Genomic DNA, 20,307 nt, shown 5'->3' on the forward strand with positions numbered 1-20,307 from the left:
CGCTCGGCTGCTCCCTGGCGGAGGACGCCGCGGATATTCATTCTCTGCTGGTCGTTAGTTCTTGTCTTCGCGTCCCTGGGTACCAGTGCGCATTAATCCATCTGGCTAGTCATCGTCCTGCGCGGGTCTGTTCTGGATCCAGTCCATCTTCCCTCTTCACCCGTGGTGGTGGCGTGGGGGGCAGAGTGCGCGATGTTTCTCGCCAACAGTGGGCGCCTCGACTCCACTGAGTGCTCAGAGCGGCCGGGCGGGCGGGGAGCGCAGCCACAGCATGTTTGCGAATCGCAACCCCAGGGCTAAACCACCAGGGTGGAACCTGGGACTATGAGGCTGCTGCTGAAAGTCACGGTTTTCTCTTTAAAGGAATGGAGAAAGTTCAGACGGTTGACGTGGAAAGAATTTAGCAATATATTGCTAAGAAAAAAACAACAGTTTTAGAGACTAATTTGTGAAAAGGATTCCTTGTTTGGAAAACAAAACACACACAAAACAAAACGAAGTGCTTTTTCTAATAGGCTACATAGAAAAAAATCCAGAGGAACTCACTCTAAACTCTCATTCAGGTGACTTACAGAAAGTGAATTCAGGGGAAGGGAGAAGAGGCTACCATTTTTGCACTTCTGTATTATTTTAATACATAATTTTAAATTTTTAGGGAATTCCTTGGCGGTCCAGTGGTTAGGACTCTGCGCTTTCACTGCAGTGGCCCGGTTTCAATCCCTGATTGGGGAACTAAGATCCTGCAAGCCGCGGGTCTCAGCCAAAAATAAAAAAGTAAAATAAAAATAAATTTTTTACAAAAAATGTTTGTTGCTTTTGAAATAATAGCATATTTCTGAACTGTACTTCCTTTTACGGGTATATGAGGTTTTCTGTGATCTTCAAAATATCACTCAAAACTTTCTTTTATAAAAATCAGACAGAAGATGCTTAAGTGTGCACTGATAAATATTTTGTGAGCTAAAATTATGTTATGATCTTGACATGAAAAAATAAAGTGAAATAGAATCTCCTAATTAGTTTTTTAAAAACTAGTTTTTAGAACCGTTTTATATTTACAGAATAATTGAGCAGATGGTACAGAATTTCCCATATATCCCTGCCCACATACAGGCATGCACAGTTATTCCTATTAATAGCTTACCTTATTGTGATACATTTGTTACAATTAATGAACCAATATTGACATATTATTATTAACTAAAGTCCATAGTTTATTCAGATTCCCTTAGTTTTAGTTTTTACCTAATATCCTTTTTCGTTCTAGGATCCTATCCAGGATACCACATTCCATTTCGTTGTCATGTCTCCTTAGACTCCTCTTGCCTGTGACACAACCTCTTCCAGTGACCAGCGTATTGTGCACCTTCCTTCTAGCAGAGCTCCCCCAAAGAGCTCACTGCCTCCAATTCCTCTCCTCCCACTCTTTCCCAAACCCACTCCAATCCCACCCCCAATTAATTCCTCCAAAACCACACTTGTAAAGGTAAACAATGAGCTCCATGTTGCTAAATCTAATGGCCAGTGCTCAGACTTGTTTAAAGTGATTGGCCACTTTTTCCCCTTTAGAGCCTCATCCCTTCTCCACCTTTAGTTTCCCATGCTCTCCTGTTCTTGTCCTACCTCCCTGTACATCTCAGTTAAACATGCTAAAGGGCTTCCCTGGTGGCGCAATGGTTGAGAATCTGCCTGCCAGTGCAGGGGACACGGGTTCGAGCCCTGGTCTGGGAGGATCCCACATGCCGCGGAGCAACTGGGCCCGTGAGCCACAACTACTGAGCCTGCGCGTCTGGAACCTGTGCTCCGCAACAAGAGAGGCTGCGATAGTGAGAGGCCCGCGCACCGCGATGAAGAGTGGCCCCCACTTGCCACAACTAGAGAAAGCCCTCATACAGAAACGAAGACCCAACACAGCCATAAATAAATAAATAAATAATTTTAAAAAAAACAAAAATAGCCAAGAAGTTTATTAAAAAAAAAAAAAAAAAAAACATGCTAAAGCTGGGACTTCCCTGGCGGTCCAGTGGTTTGGACTCCGCACTTCCACTGCAGGGGGCGCGGGTTCGATCCCTGGTTGGGGAACTAAGATCCTGAATGCCGTGCAGCGCAGCCGGAAAAAAAAAATGCTAAACTTGAACTCTTTACTTTCCCTCCCAAACCTGTTCCCCCCATAATTGTCTTCATCTCAGTAAATGACACTTCCATTAACCAAGTTGCTCAGGCTAAAAATCTAGGAGTCATCCTTGACTCTTCTCTCTCAAAATCCACACCCAATCTTTTAGCAAATCCAATAATTTCTAATCCAGTTACCTACCCCCACCTTTCCCCCCCCACCACCACTGCTACCCTGGGGTGAGAAGGGAAGGACAATGAGACAACCAGGAAGTGTGATGTGGTAGACGCCCAGGGAAGGATATGTTTCAAGAGATTGGTCAAAAAGGAAATGCTGCTAAAAAGTCAAGTACAAGCAGTGGTCATTGCAATGATTTGGCAAGAGTCTTTGATGACTCATTGATCTTCTGGAATTTACTTGGCCTATGGGGTGAGGTGAGACCAAAATACCCTTTTTCCCCCTAATTTGCAAACTGAATTTTGTAACAATTCTTGACCAGGCCTCATTTCTCTATCCATCTCTGAGACTCCCTTTATTCCCCCCAGAGAGTCTCAAAACTGTAAAAGCAGGTCCATGCGGGCTGCCTGAGAGGGCTCTGGCACTCACCTTACTCTGCTCACTCAATATTTGATATACACTTCAGTTTATTCTTCTAGATTTTTTCTTTTTCTTTTAATTTTAGTTTTTAAATTGTGCTAACATATACATAACATTTAGCACCTTAACCATTATTACATCTTAACATTATACAGTTCGGTGGTATTAATTACATTCAAAATGTTGTGTAGGGAATTCCCTGGCAGTCCAGTGGTTAGGACTCAGCACTTTCACTGCTGGGGCCCGGGTTCGATCCCTGGCCAGGGAACTAAGATCCCGCAAGCCGCATAGTGCAGCCAAAAAAAAAAAAAAAAAAAGTTGTGCAACCATTATCACTATCTAGTCTGCTTTCCAAACTTTTTCCTCATCCCAAACAGAAATTCTATATCCATTAAGCAATAACTCGCCATTTCCCCCTTCCTCAAATCTCTGACAACCTCTATTCTACTTTCTGTCTCTATGAACTTGACTGTTCTAGGTACCTCATATAACTGGGATCATAGAGTTTTGTTGTTAAAAAGATAACAGGCCCAAAATAGAGTCGCTTATGCTAAGCCCCAGGCCACCAAACCAAGTCTTAGTTTTAGTTGGGCTTTCCCAGAAATGGAATCTTAAACCAGTCAATCAGGAATCTCCTGATAAACACTATTTGATCAGGTCATCTGCCTGTTATACTATGACATCCCCTAAAGGAAAGTAACTTTGCAATAACCAACCTGCTTTTTTTGCCTGCTATAGTATCCTTGTTCCCACTCCCTTTTGCCTATCAAAATCTTTCATTTTTGTTCAGCACCTTGGAGCTCTTTTCTACCTGCTAGATTGGATGTGCCTGATTTGAATCAATTTTTGCTCAAATAAACTCTTAAATTTTTTAAACGTGCCTCAGTTTATCTTTCAACATTGTCCTTTTATCGTTGGTTTATTTCACTTAGCATGATGTTTATCTATTTATCTGTTGGTGGACATGGGCTGTTTCTACCTTTTGGCTATTGTGAATAATGCTACAATGAACACTCACTGGCATACAAGCATCTGTTTGAGATGCTGCTTTCAATTATTTTGTTATTTACCTAGGAGGGGAATTGCTGGATCATATGGTAATTATATTTTTAGCTTTTTGAGCAACCACCAAGCAGTTTTCTGTAGTGGCTGTACCATTTTACATTCCTGCCAGCAATGCAAAAGTGTTCTAATTTCTCTACATTCTCACCAATATTTGTTATTCTCCAGTAGCCATCCTAATGGGGGTGACATGATATCTCGTGGTTTTGATTTGTATTTCCATAATGACTAGTGATGTTAAGCATCTTTTCATGTGGTTATTGGCCATTTGTATATCTTCTTTAGACAATGTCTATTCAAGTCCTTTGCCCATTTTTGAATTTGTTTGTTTTTTGTTGTTGAGTTGTAGGAATTCTTTAGGTATTCTGGATATTAGTCCCTCCTTAGATATATGATTTGCAAATATTTTCTCCCATTTCGTGAGCTGTCTTTTTACTCTCTTAATAGTGTTCTTTGATGCACAAATTTTTTATTTTGATGAAGTCCAATTTATCTATTTTTTCTTTTGTTACCTGTTCTTTTAATGTCATACTTAAGAAATCATTGCCTTCTCCAAGATTATGAAGATTTCCATCTATGTTTTCTTCTAAAAGTTTTATAGTTTTAACTTTTAAATTTAAATCTTTGATCCTTTTTACTTAATTTTGTATATGATGTAAGGTAAGGGTCCAACTTCATTCTTTTGCATGTGGATATTCAGTTTTCTCAGCACCATTTTTTGAAAAGACTATCTTTTCCCCATTAAATGGTCTTTGCATTCTTGTTGAAAATCAACTGAATATATATGTGAAGGTGTATTTCTGGGCTTTCTATTCTATTTCATTGGTCTATATGTCTATTCTTATGCCAGCACCACACTGTTTTGATTACAGTACCTTTGTAGTACATTTTGGAAATCAGAAAGTTTGAGTCCTCCAACTTTGTTCTTCTTTTCCAAGATCGTTTTGGCTATTCAGGGTCCCTTGAGATTCCATATAAATTTTAGGATGGGTTTTTCTATTTCTCTTATAAAATACCGTTGAGATTTTCACTGGGATTACACTGAATCTGTAGAACACTTTGGGTAGTATTGCCATTTTCACAGTATTAAGTCCTCCAATCAAAGAACATGGAATGTCTTTCTATTTATTTAGGTCTTTTAAATTTCTTTCAGCAATGTTTTTCAGCAAGAAGAAATCAGGTGGCACCTTCAGCACTTCACTTGGAAATTTTTTCTGCTAAATATTACAGTTCATCATTTACAAGTTCTGCTTTCCATCCAAATACGGGTTATGATTCCACTAAGCTTCCCACAACTATTTAACAAAGATTCCTTTTACTCCTGGTTTCCAATAACATGTTCCTAATTTTCTTCTGAGCCCTCAATAGCAGCATTCTTAATGTCCAAATTTCTGCTAACACTTGTTTGAAGGTAGTTTTGGCTTTTTCTATTATGCTCCCTGACATTCTTCCAGCCTTTGCTCACTGCCCAATTCCAAAGCCATTTCCACATTTTTAGGATTTGTTACAGCAGTACCTCTCACTCTTGATACCAATATTTAGTAGTTTTCTATTGCTGCCATAACAAATCACCACAGACTTAATGGCTTAGAACAAAACAAATTTATTATCTCACAGTTCTGTAGGCCCAAAATCCAACATGGATGTCATTGGGCTAAAATCAAGGCATTAGCAGGGCTGTGTTCCTTTCTGGACACTCTAGGGGAGAATGTGTCCTTGGTCATTCAGGTTATTGGCAGAAGTTAGATCATAGTGGTTGAAGGACTGAGGTTTCTGTTTTCTTGCTGGCTATCACCCAAGGGTCATTCCCAGCTTCTAGAGGCCATCTGAATTCCTTGGATCTTTGGGTGGTGGAAGATCTCTTCCACCACCTTCAAAGCCAGCAGCAGAGGATTAGTACCTCTCACACTTTGAATCCGACCAACTCTCCTGCCCTCCTCTTCCACTTTTAAGAGCTCATGCAATTACACTTGGCCCACCAAAATAATCCAGAATAATCTTCCCATTTTAATGTCTTTAACTTAATTCCATCTGCAAAATCCTCTTTGCCATGTACTGTAAAATATTCACAGATTCCAAGGACATCTTGAGGGCCATTATCCTGCCTACCACAGCCTCCCTAGGAGACACCAACTCCTGTCCCTTCCCAGCCTGCCCTCTCCTGTGCTCCAGAATTCCTTCTTTCCCCTGAAATCCTGACCATCTTATAGTTCGTGGAACAGGTCAAGGTCTCTTTCCCCACCTGGCCCTTGTATGTGCTTATCCTTCTGACTGGAGCACTCTCCCCGTCCTCTCATCACCCCACTCACCCTTCAGGTCCCAGCAGTCAGCCCCACACCAGCCCTACTCCAACTGGCTCAGCACAACTCTCTGCAGAGGAATTGAGTTTTTGAGTCTGCTTCATCACCACCTCTACCCTCCCCTATTTGTGAGTGGGTGAGGGAGGAGCCTGTTCTGTTCATCAGCAGATCCTGATGCCTATGGTAGAAGGAAGGGAGGAAGCAGGTGAGGGCCCCTTTGGGGAGGTTCAGCCCTCATCCCACTTCCAGGAGCTTTAGAGCAAGGGCCACTTAGGTGCCAGAGCATGTTTGAGATGTCACAAAGATGAAGGCAGCCAGGGCCCTCCCTCTACCCCCAGCCCCAGCTCAGGCCCTGCAGGCTCAACCAGGAGCCCTAGCTGACTCAGCCAGGTGGTCACCTCTGGGCTGCCCTCTCTGGACCACCCACATCTGCCCTGATGGCCAAGTCTTCTCCCAACACACTGGGGGCCCCTGAGGAGCCCCAGAAGAGCAGTTGTATTTATGAGTGGGATCCCTAGAGAGGAGGGGTCAGTTGGTGTGGGCAATGGAGCAGTGTGAGCCAGCCTGGGGCCCACCTGCCCAGCCATCAATGGGCACCGAGGCCTCGATGGGTGTGCTGGCTCTAAAAGTAGAAAAGGGGCACAGGGTCCAGACAGGCCTGGAGAGAGTAAGACACACAGGCCTGAGCCTGGCCCAGAGCCTCAGGCCATCCCCGCCCCAACAGGCCACCAGGCAAAGAGAGCAGTATGTTGGGTCACCCGCTCTGGGCAGGAGTCTCCTTTATTTGGGTTCGCTGCTGGGTGGCTAGACGCTGCAGATGGCCCTCAATATGGACCAGGAGGGCATCCAGCATGTGCAGGACCCCAAGGAGTAGGGCACGGTCTGAGATCGGGGCCCGTCGTTTCCAGGGTGCACAGGGGTTAGCCGTCGCCTGCGGATGCTGAGGATAGGACCAAGAGGCAGGAGTGAGAACAGAGGAACGGGACAGAGGTGTGGTGGGAAGGGGGACTTAGGGTGATGGAGGATCGTGGAGGGTCTGTTGTGGCCTAGTATGGTCATGGGGCCCATGGAGGCTGGATGAGGAATAGCGATAATAAAGAGGGAGGATGGGGCCGGGTACTACCCATGGGAAATGGCCAGGGACTGTTGGGTGCGGACAGATGTAGGGACCCTGGGGTGTGAGTGATGGGGGAGGGGCAGGGGGAGGGGCAGCAGGAGGCCCACAAGACATGAGTGGGAGGATGGGTAGAGAATTATGACCTCATTGGGTAGGAACAGAGGTAGGAGGCTGTGGGGACAGAGCAGTGCCACGCTCACCTCACTCTTAGTGGCCTGTGAGCGCCGCCGTTGCATCACCGCACGGCTGAGCATCAGCATCATGGTAGTGGCGACGGTGACCCCAGCCACTGGGTAGATGCGGTTCACCCCCAGGCCCATCCAATGGCCAGGACAGCCCAGGCTGCCCTTGCAACCCTCCAGGCTGTTTGGCTGGCACCCCCAGGGCTGTAAGTCCAGCCCCACCTGGTACCACAGGGGCCGTGACCAGGTGTGGGTGCGGACAGGCATCGCTAGCAGAAGCAGCCATGGCAGGAAGGCCTGTGCGTGCAGCATGGCTGCTGCAAGTACTAGGGGCCGGAACCTGGGCGCCTGGCAACGGACAAACACTCCTCCCCCAGGGGCAGGTGAGGCAGTAGGTTCCAGCTGGGCCCATGGCTTTCAGGAGGGGCGGCCTGGCCAGAAAATATGGGGCGGGGGGTGGGGGGCGGGATTCCAGGGCCGGGGAGGAGGGCAGGCTTGGGGCCCAGGAATGAAAGAATGCCTCCTTCCCCCTCTCCTTCCTCCTCACCTAACATACAAACCCTAAAATTCTAACACCCACAGCTCCTAATGCTGCTCTCCACCAGTGGCAGCACCAACCACAGGCCAACCAAGCTAAGCACACAGAGCTGCTCCCTGCTCCCCTATGCCCAGACTCAGCCCCATGGTCCACATCGCAGCAGAGTGAGCACTCAGAAATGTGGGCGCGCACTCTCTGAATAAAGCCTGAAGGCTCACCCTGGCCTATGAGGTGCTCAGTGCTCTGGTCTCCCCTCCTGCCTCTTGTAGGCCTCCCTGGTGTTCCTTGAACACACCTGCTGTTCCCTACACTAGGAGCACTGTCCTAGAAAGAGAACTCTCACGGCTGGATTTCAGCTCAAGTGTCACCTGCTCCCTGAGTCTCCCTCCCATGACCATCCTGGGTAACACAGTCCCTTCTCTTTCACGTGACCCTGTTTTATTTATTTATTTGGCCACACTGTGGCATGTGGGATCTTAGTTCCCCAACCAGGGATTGAACCCGTGCGCCCTGCAATGGAAGCGCAGAGTCTTAACCACTGGACTGCCAGGGAATTCCTGACCCTGTTTCATTTTCTTCAAAGCATTTCCAAGTACAGGTATACCTTGGAGATACTGTGCTTCGGTTCTAGACCACCACAATAAAGCGAGTTGCACAAATTTTTCAGTTTCCCGGTGCATATAAAAGTTATGTTTACACTACACTATAGTCTATTAAGCATGCAATAGCATTATGTCTAAAAAAAAGTACATACCTTAATTTAAAAAAACACTTTATTGCTAAAAATTGCTAACCATCATCTGAGCCTTCAGCGAGTCACAGTAGTAACATCAAAGATCACTGATCACAGATCCTCCTAACAAATATAATAATAATGAAAAAGTTTGAAATACTTCGAGAATTACCACAATGTGACAGTGACATGCGGTGAGCAAATGATGCTGGAAAAATGGCACCAAAAGACTTGATTGACTCAGGGTTGCCATAAACTTTCAATTTGTAAAAAACACAGTATCGGCGAAGTGCAATAAAACAAGGTCTGCCTGTATCTGCAAGTTCATGTTTGAGGTTTACCTTCCACTCCAGTACATAGGTTCACTTAACCAGTATTTACCAAGCACTTCCTTGTGCCCGGCGCTGTTCCTGGTGCCTGGAGGCAGTGTGACAAAGGGCCCTGACTTCCTGGGCAGGGTTTGGGGGTGGGGAAAGGACAGATGATTTGTGAACACAGAGCAGGGCACTAACATAGGCCAGGATAGAAACAGCCAGGCAAGGGGTGCCTCTGTGACTTGCAGGGCAGGGCAGCCTCTGTCCACTGGTCCAGCACAGAGCCCAGGGCCTGGTCGGGACCTGCGAACGGCAGGCTCACTTGTTTTGGCAGGTGACGTGAGCCCAGCACTGTTGCAAGCTGTTTGTGGCATTTACTCATTTAATACTCATTGAGGAACCCGTGAAGTGGGTACTATTACCATTTCTGCTCTCCTGATGAGGATACTGAGGCCCAGAAAGGTTCGATCCCCCCCACCCTGGCCCCCAGTCACTCAGTATCAGCTGGCCTGAAGGCCCATTGCTGCCCACTGGGCCACATGCCCAGATGTTGGTGTTTTATGGCAGAAATCAACACGTGGTTCTTGGCTGACGGTGACCTGCAAAGCCCAGGTGATCTAATTATACAAATAAGCATTTTCCCCAGGTAAATCAATCATGCACATTCTTTCCTTTCTTTTCTTTTCTTTTGGCTGCACCATGCTGCTTGTGGGATCTTAGTTCCCCAACCAGGGATCGATCGAACCCTCACCCTTGACAGTGAAAGCATTGAGTCCTAACCACTAGACTGCCAGGGAATTCCCACATTCTTACTTCTCAATGCAGACTGGCAACACCTGTGAATACCCTGTGCTTCCTCGGCTGGTTGCTCAGGTGTTCACACCACACCCTCCAGGGGCTGCCCAGTAGCGCCAGGCCTGCTCTGCACCTTATCAGGGGTCCCTGAGAACAGGTCATTCCTGAGAAGCAGCTCTGATTCCAACCATTTTACAGCCGAGGACACAGGTGCCGAGGGCTGCGCGTGGCTGGGGAGGAACTTGGACCTGGGACGCCCCCATCCTGGGCCTAGCCCCGCAGCTCTCCCTCCTGCTCCACACTCCCCCTGCCTGACCCTGCCCTCCCCGAACTTTCCCCCCAACTTCCGACCCCAATTCCCACTTTGGGGCATAAGAAGGGTCAGGAGCCAGGGCTGTGGATTATACCCTTGCCCCTGCCAAGCCCCCACCAAGCCACAGCAGAGCCTGGCATTGGGCAAACAAATCTTTATTCCTGAGGCTAAAAACATGCATGCTCCTCCAACTCGGCCAGTGCCTTATCCCAGGCCTAGAGCACTGAACTTGGAGTCCCAGGACCTCCATCCCTGAGTTATGTGCGTGCGTACGGAGGGGACTCCTGGGTGACATCTGGAGGCAGCCCAGGGGTAGGGGGTCCTCACGGGTACCCTGTCGCAACCTCCAGAGGTGGGCAGTCTCAGGCAGGGTGGCAGCACGGTCAGAGTTTGGTAACCTGGGCAGGGAGAGGAAGAGAGGCTCCTGTCAGTTTCCGAAGGACATACTACCCCCTCCCCCGGGAGCAGCTTCCTCTAAAGGCAGGAGGGGAAGGCAGTGGATCCACTGGGGGCAGACCTAATCAGAGCCATCGAGGAAGGGTGGACTTCCTGGAAATGGGGTCAGGATGGGACAAGCAGTAGATAAACAGAAAGAGCTCAGCAACAGAGGTCAGCTCACCAAAACAGGGTTGACAGGGCTGGACCTCGGGTGTTGGAGTGCAAAGATGACAGCATCGTGAACAGAGGCAAAGAGATGCTGCTTGGTGATAGATGCATCGAAGAAGTGTCCCACCTCAAGTTGCGTGACCACGGGAGCTGTAGGCAAGGAGTTGGTCTCCCCTGACCCGCAGAACCCCCAGGAACCTCCAGGCACTGGCGGAATGTCATCCTGACCACCACCCCTGAGGCTTATAGCTAAACCCCAACTCTTGACCCTTGACCCCTCCCTCCCAGGACACCTCTGACCTCCAGTTTCAGAGAAAGACTTTTTCCTTGTGCTGCCTGGCAGATTCCTTGGCCAGAATCCCCACCCCCTCCCCGGACCGTTCTTCCTGTCTGCACCCCACGCACAGTGGCAGGCGGCCATGTACACCTCCACCTCGATCTCCCGGAAGTCACGGAAAATCTGTGGCAGAAAAGGGGGCCAGACTCAGAGGGAGGCTCAGGGGCTCCGAGGGGGGACTTGGGCAGGCTTGGGGGGAGGGAGTTCAGAGGGGGAGCTCAGAGGGTTGGGGGTTAGGCTCAGAGGGCTCTTGGAGTTAGTTATGGGGTCAGGGTTGAAGGGCCTTGTCCTCCCCCAAGGCCCTTCTTAGGGGTGCCCCCAGCCCCTTACATTCTTCAGGCTCTTGAGACACACAGTGTCCACGAAGGAAAGGGAGCTTAGGTCCAGGATGAGGCTGTGGAAATCTGGCTGAGGCAGGCCCAGGGTCTTCAGTGAGGACATGTCTGGGGCCTTGGCATCTTCTTGACCCCTGGCTGCTGTATCCTCTAGCTCAGTCCCTGCGCTCACCTGCTGGGAAACCAGACACACTGTAAGGGCCGCCCACGGGGGGTAAAGGCAGGGAACATACACAGACGTGCAGAGACACACAGGATCAGACGTGTAAACGGCCACGTATATGGGACATGCAGTGGACACATGAGGATATGGAGACAGGGAGCCTGTACGTAAAGACAGGAGGGACACATGGGGACACACAGGAGAGGGTGCCCAGACTCCGGGAGCACACACAGATATGCATCTACTGCTCTGTTACCTCCTGGGCCCATACTTAACAGGGACACTTAAGAAGGAAGGGCATCAGAGACCACGCCCCATCCTCAGTCAGCCAGAGTGACTGACTGAGGACGGGGACAAACCAGAAGAGACACATGGACACACGCGCACACACAGATATCCTGGCACCCTGCCGGAGTCTTTTTTTGGGGGAGGGGGGCGCTGCACAGCATGTGGAACTTCCCTGACCAGGGATGGAACCCATGGCCCCTGCACTGGGAGCGTAGAGTCTTAACCACTGGCCTGCCAGGGAAGTCCTGCCTGAGCCTCTAATTGAGATTCGTGTCCCCTTTGATCCCAGATTTTTCCCACATGCCCAATCCCTTCCCTCTGCCCATGAACACAGTCTTGTAGAATTCACAAATTCAAGGTCTTTGGCTAGGCCTCAGATTACAGATCAGAGAGCCACAAGCAGAATTCTATGGCATATCACTAGAGACCTCCCTGCAGAGCATCTGATCCATCACTCCACTCCACACATGGGCACTCTCATCCCTGCAGCTCATGGTTGGCCGCTCTCCCACCTCCAGCCTCACCTTGGCCTTGGAGCCCTCCACATCGCTGCTCTCGATGTCTGTGACACTGGTGTTGACATTGATGGAAATGGAAGTGCCCTTGGAGGCGGCAGCCTAGGCCAGGAAAGAGGGGGACCAGGAAAGAGGTGTCCCATCTGTCATATGACAACCAGGCCAGGCAGGTGGACCAGGAGCTGAAGCTTGGGACCAGGGCAGCCAGGCTGAAGGCTGTGGGGTTTTGACCTACTTTGGGAAGAGGACTGTGATGGTTCACGCCATCATTGGCTTAGGAGGCGGGAGAAAAACAAAACTGCCCCCAGAACCCTGACCTGCAGGGTCGCTGGGGGCATCAGGGAGAGAGGAGGGATGAAGAATGAGGGTGAGAAGCCAGGAGGCTGGGAGCAAGGACGGGTGGGGTCAGAAGGGCCCCTGCCTGTTTCGGGAGCTTATTCTCTTTCTGAAGTCGCTTCAGCTTTAGCTCCTGCTTCCTGAGCAGTTTCTTCTTCTGGGAGATGAGGTGGTCCACGTTCACACCGCACTAGAGCAAAGGGCAGGGCAGGGGATGTGGACACTGGGGAGGTGAGAGACTCTCTGCCCCTCCCGCTGTGGACCCCAGGCCTCACCCTCTGCTTCAGCGTGTCACTGTAGAGCTCAGCGTTGGCAAAGTACATGGTGGCCGAGGAGCGGAAGACCTTCACGCCGGGGACCTCCCTGGCCTGGGGATGGGTCAGGTTGGGGGTGGCTGAGCCCTCGTCTCTCCTAGCTGCATCTTGTTCTCTTTCTTTCCTCCCCTGTGTACCCCAGTACCTGCCATCACCAACCCTCTGCTTCCCAGCCAACAGAGGCCCGGCCTGCGGCCCGTGCCCTCCCAGGAGCTGGTGGGGTCATCCTGACCCCTCAGGTGGGCCTGTCAGAGCTGCTGCTTCTTCCTCCAGGGCATCCTGAACCTCTCCCACCCCATCTCCCCTGTCCTTCTGCCAATACCCAGGCCAGGTTTCAATGGCTCTTAGCTTCCGCTTGGGTCTCCAACCCCAGCACTGGGGTCTGTTTTCTGTATGTGGACAGAGAGACCCTCCTCAGCTGCCAGCCCAGCCAAGCCTTCCCCGGCTCCCACCCCGCTCAGGACACTCCAGGTCTCTGCTCAGCCTCTGGGCCTGAACGATGTCCCTGCGCCACCCCCCACCTCCCTTTCCATCCAGCTGAGCTTCTCCCCTCATGTCCTTCCCTCACTCTGCCTCATCATACTATGCTCAGCCTTCAAGGCTCCATCAGGGAAAATGAGCTTGTTTTATTCCAGAGCCCCCACCTTTGTTCCCAGGGCTTGACGTGAGACTTCTCAGGAGGTAAAGGACAGAGATTCAGTAACCCCACTGATGAGGTCAGCAAACAGCCTCCCCTACATCCTCGTGCCCCAGATCCTGCCCCTCTACATTCCTGACCCAGGGCTACTCTGCAGGATGGGGCTTGTACCGCGGCCTCTAAGACAGACTCCTCCCCCAGGCCCTAAGGCCCCTACTCTGAGTATGGGGGTCAGAGACCCAAATTCCTCCCTCGAAATTCCAAGGACCAAAGCACCCTTAGCGCCCCACCCCCGTGTCCTTGCCAAGTACGCAAGGACCTGATAAGGGATGGCCCAGTCTGCCTCTGTCCCACCCCATCCACGCCATCCTCTGGCTTAGCCCCTGCCACTCACTTCTGAGTACTCTGCCACGTCTCTGTAAATATCTGTGTCTGGCACCTGCCCCAGGACAGAGTAGTGGGGCCTGTGAAAGAGAGAGTGTGAGAAGAGAGGGGCATTAGGAGAGGGGGCAATGAGGGGGTTCTAAGGAGCCTTGGGTCACCCCCCAAGATGTGGGAAAGCTGGGGGAAACCAGCGTGGACGTCACTCCCTCACCAGCTGGAATGAGGGGGGAACCAAAGGGGTGACTCACAGCTGTGTGCGGACCACCACGAGCAGCAGGGAGAAGACTACCGCAACTGCCAGGCCAAGGTCCAGGTTTAGCAGGATGGTGGCCACAAAGGTCACCAGCCAGATGAGCTAAAAACAGAAGGGTAGTAGTCAACAGGGTCTAGAAGGGTCACTGGGGCTGAAGGCCCTGACCCCACCCCTGGGCTCCCAGGCCTCTCACCAGATCCACTCGATTTGCCTTCCAGAGGGAGCGTATGTCGGTGAACTGCATCAACATGCCCTTCAGGTTCACAATGATGGCAGCAGCCAGGACTGCCTGAGGGAGGGGGAGGGTCACCAGGAGCTACTGAGGGGTGCGGGATGCTGACAGCCCTGACCAGCCGGCATGAGCCAGACTGTCCTCAAGCACCTGGGTATGACCCCGAATGACACTAGCCACCTCCTGCCCCCGGACCTAACAACTTGGGTCTGACTCTCAAAGATTCTTACCCCTGACTGTCGACTCCAAATCTCAACCCAGAGATCTCAAGCTTGAAAAACAGGGCATGACCCTGTATCCCTCCCCCTCACCCAGGCCCTGACTGACTGATCTGAGTCCCTGGCCTGGCCAAGGCCCTCAAGCCTGGCTGGGTGCGGGATGGCGGCTCACCTTGGGCAGGTCTTGGAAGAGTTCTCCAAGTTTGACGATGATAATGAGGATGAAGAGGGAGGAGATGGCTCCAGCCACCTGTACAGTGGGAGTGAGCGGGCAGATGGGTGGGCGGGAGTGTAGGGGAGAAGGAGGCGAGAGCAGGGGGAAAGGGGGAGAAGCGGGGAGGGAGGAGAGCAGGGGGTGGGACCACCCAGGCAAAGCCGTGTGCGTGCAGATGCACACCCAAGCCCACACCTGCAGCCCACCTGTGTGTTGCCCCCGGTGCTCTCCTGTACCAGGCTCCGAGACATAGAGCAGCTCACAGGGAAGCACTGAAAGATGCCCCCGATGAGGTTACTGAGGCCAAGTGCCACCAGCTCCTGATGGGGGTAGTGCAGGTGTGAGGACACATCACTAGCAGTGCGTGGTCACTGTGTCCAGGCCTACGCATCCCCAACCTCCATCCCCACTCGGTAGCCCCCAAAGACTTCGCCGCTGTCCCATGTGTCCTGCTCTCCCACCCTCAGTCCCCCATGTGGCCCCAGCACATCTGTTTGCTGTTTCCCTGTCTCCCACCTGATACTCCAGCCCCCCAGGCCCTGGGGTCTCTGTACACCCGCCCCCTCCGTGTCTCACATCCCATTCCCCAGACCTGGTTGCTGTCCACCCGGTAGCCATGCCTCAGGGCGAAGATCTTCCCCAGCGAGATGGCAATGGCGAACCCAACCACAGCGATGGCGAAGGCATTTCCCACAAGCCTGGCGAACAGCTGGGGGCTGGGGGCCACTGGGGGCACCAGCCTGTGAGGGGCATCTGTGAGGCCAAAGGAACGTTGTGGCCCTGGCCACCCAACCCTCCCTGACCTGACAGGGGCCGGAGCTCACCCTGCAGGGATTTTGCCCACGACATCCACCCCAAATCTGTGCTGCAGTCCCACGCCGTAGGAGATGCCTGTGGCCCCGATGAGCTGCAGGGAGAGGACAGAGTCAGGGGAGGTAGGTGCTGGCACCACCGTTAAGGGGGATGGAGAAATCACTTTGGGCGTAAAGAGAGAGGACTGAAGCGAAACCTTCAGAGGGGTGGGCAGAAGTCAGCGATAGGGTAAGAGATGGACACCACCATTTTGGGGAAAGGGAGATGCTGTCAGGGGCTGTCGGCTGTGGTCCCCCCAGTCCTCAGTGCCCACGCCAACTGGTCTTTAACTATCTGAGGGACGCCCACACAGCAGGGACTCCTCACTTGCCCTTCCCCCTGCCCCCCCTCCCCCCCACCAGAATTCGAACCGTGAGCAGCTCCCCGGGGAGCGGCATGGGCAGTTGTTGCCGCAGCTTGTCATTCAACAGCTTCACCAGCACGAGCACCACCCCTGCCACAACTGCGGTGACCATGGTGCCGACCACAGTCTGGGGCAGCTTCCAGCAGACCTCCAGTACTGTCTGAGGGGAGGGGGGGGTCACAGTCAGCACTCAAGGTCCTGGGCCCACCCACCCTTCCCTCCTCCCACCCTCACTCACATAGATGAGGGACAGTGGCCCAGAGCGGCTGCTCAGATGGAGGCCAAACACATACTTGAGCTGTGAGACGAAGACCTGCACAGACGCGGCTGTGGTATAGGCTCGGACCAGAGGCTCTGACAGATAGGTGACCACGAAGCCAAAATGGACCAGGCCCAACCCCACCTGTGGGGTGCACAGGGCAGTCAGGGGAGGAGAGGGTCCTGGGGGTGGCCAGGGCAGAGCCCAGGGCAGGTGGGATCAGAGGGGGATGAGTGATGAGGAGGAGGAAGATGGTGATGGCCAGACACTCAGGGGACCTGGCAGATGGGGTGAGGGGTGGGTCTGGCAGTCAGGGGCCTGTACTCCTGACTGCTCCGCACCTGGAAGAGGCCAACAAGGACACTGAGTGTGGAGGCCACCTGCACCCGAGCAGCATCTCTGGCCGCCACATCGACAGTGGAGTTCGAGGCCTGCAGGAAGGCTTCATCTGGAGCCAGTGATTCTGTCACACTGCCCACCATCACGGACATGACAGCAAAGGTGCCTGCGGGGGCAGATCAGGGTGGTCTGAAGGGGAGGGGGCACTGCCCTGCCCTGGAGTCCTGGTCTTAAGGGAGAGGCCAGGAGACACCCAGTTCTAGACCAATATCCTCAGACTTGCTGTGCAAATAGAGGCAGCGCTGGCAGTCAGGTATGAACTCTAAGTTCAAAGGCTCTTGAGTGTGGCTAGAAATGTTGGCCCTGTATCATCTACCTTGTCCCACCTGTGTCCACTGGCTCAGGACCACTCCCCCTGTGAAAAGTGGAATGGGGAAGGGGACATGGCCTGCCTCAGGCTCTCAGGTCTATGCCAAGTCTGGGCCCCTTGAGTTGCTTCACCCACCCATATCCTCCTGGGCCAGGGCCTCTAGGTAATCTGAATCTGTCTCCACGGTCAGAGGCCCAGTCCTGCCTGGAATAACTCTTGGGCCAGTCTCCCACTGGCCTGGCATCAATGCCTCCCTCCCTCTTCCCTGAGTTTCCTTGCCCTGCTCAGCCCTCCCTCACCCTGTCCTCCGTGGGGAATGTGGGCATCCTCCTGGCTCCACTCACCCACGGAGATGTGCCGGGAAGTGCCGAACAGGAAATAGATAAAGACAGGATAGAAGGAGCTGTAGAGGCCAAACACGGGGGGCAGTCCAGCCAGGAGGGCATAGGCCAGGCCTGGAGGTGGAATGGTAGCAATGTAGACTTGGAGGCCAGGGTCTTGAAAGGATGAGGAAATCCCAGCCCTGGGTCATGCGCCATAGTTGCAGGGGCAGGGGTCATGCTTCTGGCTTTTGGCAGAGGGGTGGGGGGAGGCGGGGGCAGGCAGTGGTTCACAGATTACTACAGGCCAGGGCCTTGAAGGGTCGGGGTCACCATCCAAGGGCTGAGGGGACAGTCTCGAGGTCAAGGGTGGCTCACCCTGTGGTAGCTGCATAATGGCCACACTCAGGCCAGACAACAAGTCACCCAGAAGCCAGTCACGCACAGGATACTGGGGTAGCCAGGCCAAAACTGGGAAGTACTGGAGCAGAAGGGCTTGGGCCCGAGCATGGGAGCACCTGGGGACACAAGGGTAGGTATCACAGACAGGGGCTACCTGAGTCCTGCCAGTGCCCCCAGTACCCCCCACCTCAGCCTCACCGAAACCAGGTTCGCCACTGGAGGGTCCCAGTTCCTGAGCTCTGGCTCCCCAGCTCCTCCAGCTGTTCTTGGTTCAGCAGTGGCCGCTCCACATGGTAATCTCGCCTCCTCAGCTCCATTGCCTGCGTTGTGGACAGCAGTGCCTGTGTGTCCCTCTGTCTGGGTGGTGAGGCCAGAGACACAGTGAGGGCACTCCTGGCCCAACCTCCCCTAGACCTCCACCTGGGACCACAGAGTCGCCCACCTGACTTTTCTAGATCCCAAGATCTAGGTAGGTCCAACCCCCCAGCTGGCTCCTGCAGGCCCTATGCCCAGGCCCAGGCAGGGGCAGTACCTGAACTTTGGCTGGTGGAAGACTCTTGCTGGGCCAAAGTCCCCCACAAAGAGGCAGCAGGATGAACACAAGCCACACTTCAGTCCAGCCCTGAGTGTTCACCAATCTAGGTTCCAGGCTGACTGTCCCTCCCAGCCCCCTCCTCCCAGCCCCAACTCTTCTCCAGCCAATCCCAGTCCAGTCCGAGTCCTTATCCAGCTGCCCCACGAGCCCAGCGCATGCTGTCTGAGAGCACACGCAAGGAAGGAATCCAGCAAACCAGGCAAGTCTCTCTTCACATGAGAAGCCTCTACGAGAAGGAAAGTGTTGGGGCTAAGATTGCCCCCGGGCCTCCAGCCACAGGGTCCAGGTTGTAGACCTGGACAAGCTCAGGCCTAATCTGGGAAAGCCAGGGGATGGCTCTCACCGGGAGGGAGAGTTTTCCCCCTGGAAAGAGAAGTCCCCATTTCAAGGGGGGACAATCTCACCTGGGAATAGATCTCCGGGAGGATCTCGCCTAAGGAGAAGCTCTCACCTGACAGGAAAGTTTTCACCAGCTAGGTAAGTTCTGTCCTGAGGTGAATCTCTGATCTGCCCAGTGGCTACCACCTGATTAAGGGAAACGATCTCACTTGGGAATAGGAGATCTGGGGGGGAAGGGGGGCAGTTCTTACCTGGGGGAAGCTGTCTCAAAAACAGTTCTCACTTGGGAATAGGAGCTCTTGGAGGGGGAGCGCTTACCTGGGGGAAAGCTTTCACTAGCAGGGAAAGGTTTCACCTGCCAGGAAAGTTCTGATCTGGAGGGTATTCTCACCTAAGGGAAGCTATGACCTGGGGGGGTTCCCACCTGTAATGGGAGAAAACTCTCACCTGGGAATGGATCTCAGAGGGGGGAATCTTACCTGGAGGGAAGCTCTCCCCTGCTGGGAAAGGCTTCACCTGTCAGGAAAGTTCTGATCTGTGAGAAGCTCTGACCTACGGTGAGGTTCCCACCCGAGGGGCAGGAGCTCACCTGGAAAGGGCCCCTAACCTGGATGTCCCCGTTGGAGGATGCAGTGGAATGGGTGCGAGGACGATCCTCAGAGACTCTTGGCATTGCCGGCTCACAGAGATCTTCAAGCCCCGTGGCCCCTCCTCTGTGAGTCACTCGAGGTCTTTTAAGGGCTCCCACTCCCGCCACCCCTCCCCCTCCCCGTCGAACCCGTGCTTGGAGGGAGGGGCTTAGATCCTTGACCCCTCCCTCTAGGAGGGCCCAGCGGCCAGAAGGGCCGGAGCGCACAATCCCGGACCAGTTGCATCCCTGGGTGGACCCAGGCCCTAGCTACGGACACTCTTGCAGCCACGTCCCGGGCCCAAACGCGCCGTACCGGCGCACCTCCTGGGCCGGGGCTCCTCCGCACACAGCCGCCGGGAGGCGGCCCCCGGCTAGCCCTCGGACGGCGCTCGAGCGGCTTTCCGCACAGCCCGCAGGGGCTGGGGTCGCGCCGGCTCCCGCCCCATCCCTCGCTACGGTTGGGCAGCCGCCTGCAGAAAATCGACAAAGCGGTAAACCGAGGCGCGGCAGGCGGGAAATGCCTGCTCCGGACTCGGCGGTACCCTTTCCGAGCTAACCCAAGCCGGGCGCCTGCTCGGGGGCCAAGGGGTGGCCCGCGCCTCGCGGACTCGAACACTGGGAACCGGGGCCGCGCCCTGCACTCACCCCGGCGCTTCCGACAGCCCCATGGCGGGTGGGCAAACCGAGAGGCGGTAGTCCCCACAGCTCGAGCGAGAGGCCGCAGCGGCCCGAAAGGCGGGGCCGGGACGGGGGCTAAGCCTGAGGCGCGCTCCCAGGGGCCAATCCCCGGGCAGGACGGGGAAGGCTTGGGCCAGTCAGCGTGCTGGGGCGGAGCCTAAGGGGCGGTCTCCCGGCGCCGCGAACCCTGAGGAGGGAGATTTAACCCCTTCCTCCCCCTGGGCCTTGGCCTTGGCTTGTGCTCCCCCTCGTGGCCCGCCTA

At 53.3% G+C, this 20,307-nt stretch overlaps 2 protein-coding genes across 16 annotated transcripts; both read right to left on the reverse strand.

Annotated features, from left to right (window-relative positions):
- Positions 1-43: 43 nt before the first annotated feature.
- TMEM89 (transmembrane protein 89) lies at positions 44-8,541 on the reverse strand. Its single transcript, XM_082413595.1, has 3 exons — positions 7,390-8,541; positions 6,831-7,012; positions 44-6,250 (listed from the first exon to the last, which is right to left on the reverse strand). The coding sequence occupies exons 1-3, from the start codon at positions 7,681-7,683 to the stop codon at positions 6,130-6,132; spliced, it is 597 nt and encodes a 198-aa protein (XP_082269721.1). The 5' UTR covers positions 7,684-8,541; the 3' UTR covers positions 44-6,129.
- Positions 8,542-8,664: 123 nt separating this feature from the next.
- On the reverse strand, positions 8,665-20,130 carry SLC26A6 (solute carrier family 26 member 6). Of its 15 annotated transcripts, none has more exons than XM_082413557.1 (21): positions 20,013-20,129; positions 18,001-18,159; positions 17,779-17,918; positions 17,425-17,535; positions 16,713-16,876; positions 16,351-16,515; positions 16,120-16,272; positions 15,721-15,803; positions 15,489-15,636; positions 15,103-15,216; positions 14,855-14,932; positions 14,426-14,521; positions 14,228-14,334; positions 13,990-14,059; positions 12,920-13,012; positions 12,730-12,834; positions 12,318-12,410; positions 11,338-11,514; positions 11,076-11,130; positions 10,684-10,820; positions 8,665-10,462 (listed from the first exon to the last, which is right to left on the reverse strand). In XM_082413557.1, the coding sequence occupies exons 1-21, from the start codon at positions 20,033-20,035 to the stop codon at positions 10,448-10,450; spliced, it is 2,286 nt and encodes a 761-aa protein (XP_082269683.1). In that variant the 5' UTR covers positions 20,036-20,129; the 3' UTR covers positions 8,665-10,447. The 15 variants fall into 15 exon arrangements, with proteins under 15 accessions (XP_082269683.1, XP_082269689.1, XP_082269687.1 ...); XM_082413558.1 differs by having other exon boundaries at positions 10,204-10,462; positions 18,001-18,122; positions 20,013-20,119; XM_082413563.1 differs by lacking the exon at positions 11,076-11,130 and having other exon boundaries at positions 15,103-15,168; positions 20,013-20,130.
- Between the last annotated feature and the right edge of the window lie 177 nt (positions 20,131-20,307).

The sequence above is a fragment of the Balaenoptera physalus genome (genome assembly GCF_965194825.1).
Source record: "Balaenoptera physalus genome assembly, chromosome: 11".
NCBI classification, from domain to species: Eukaryota; Metazoa; Chordata; class Mammalia; order Artiodactyla; family Balaenopteridae; genus Balaenoptera; species Balaenoptera physalus.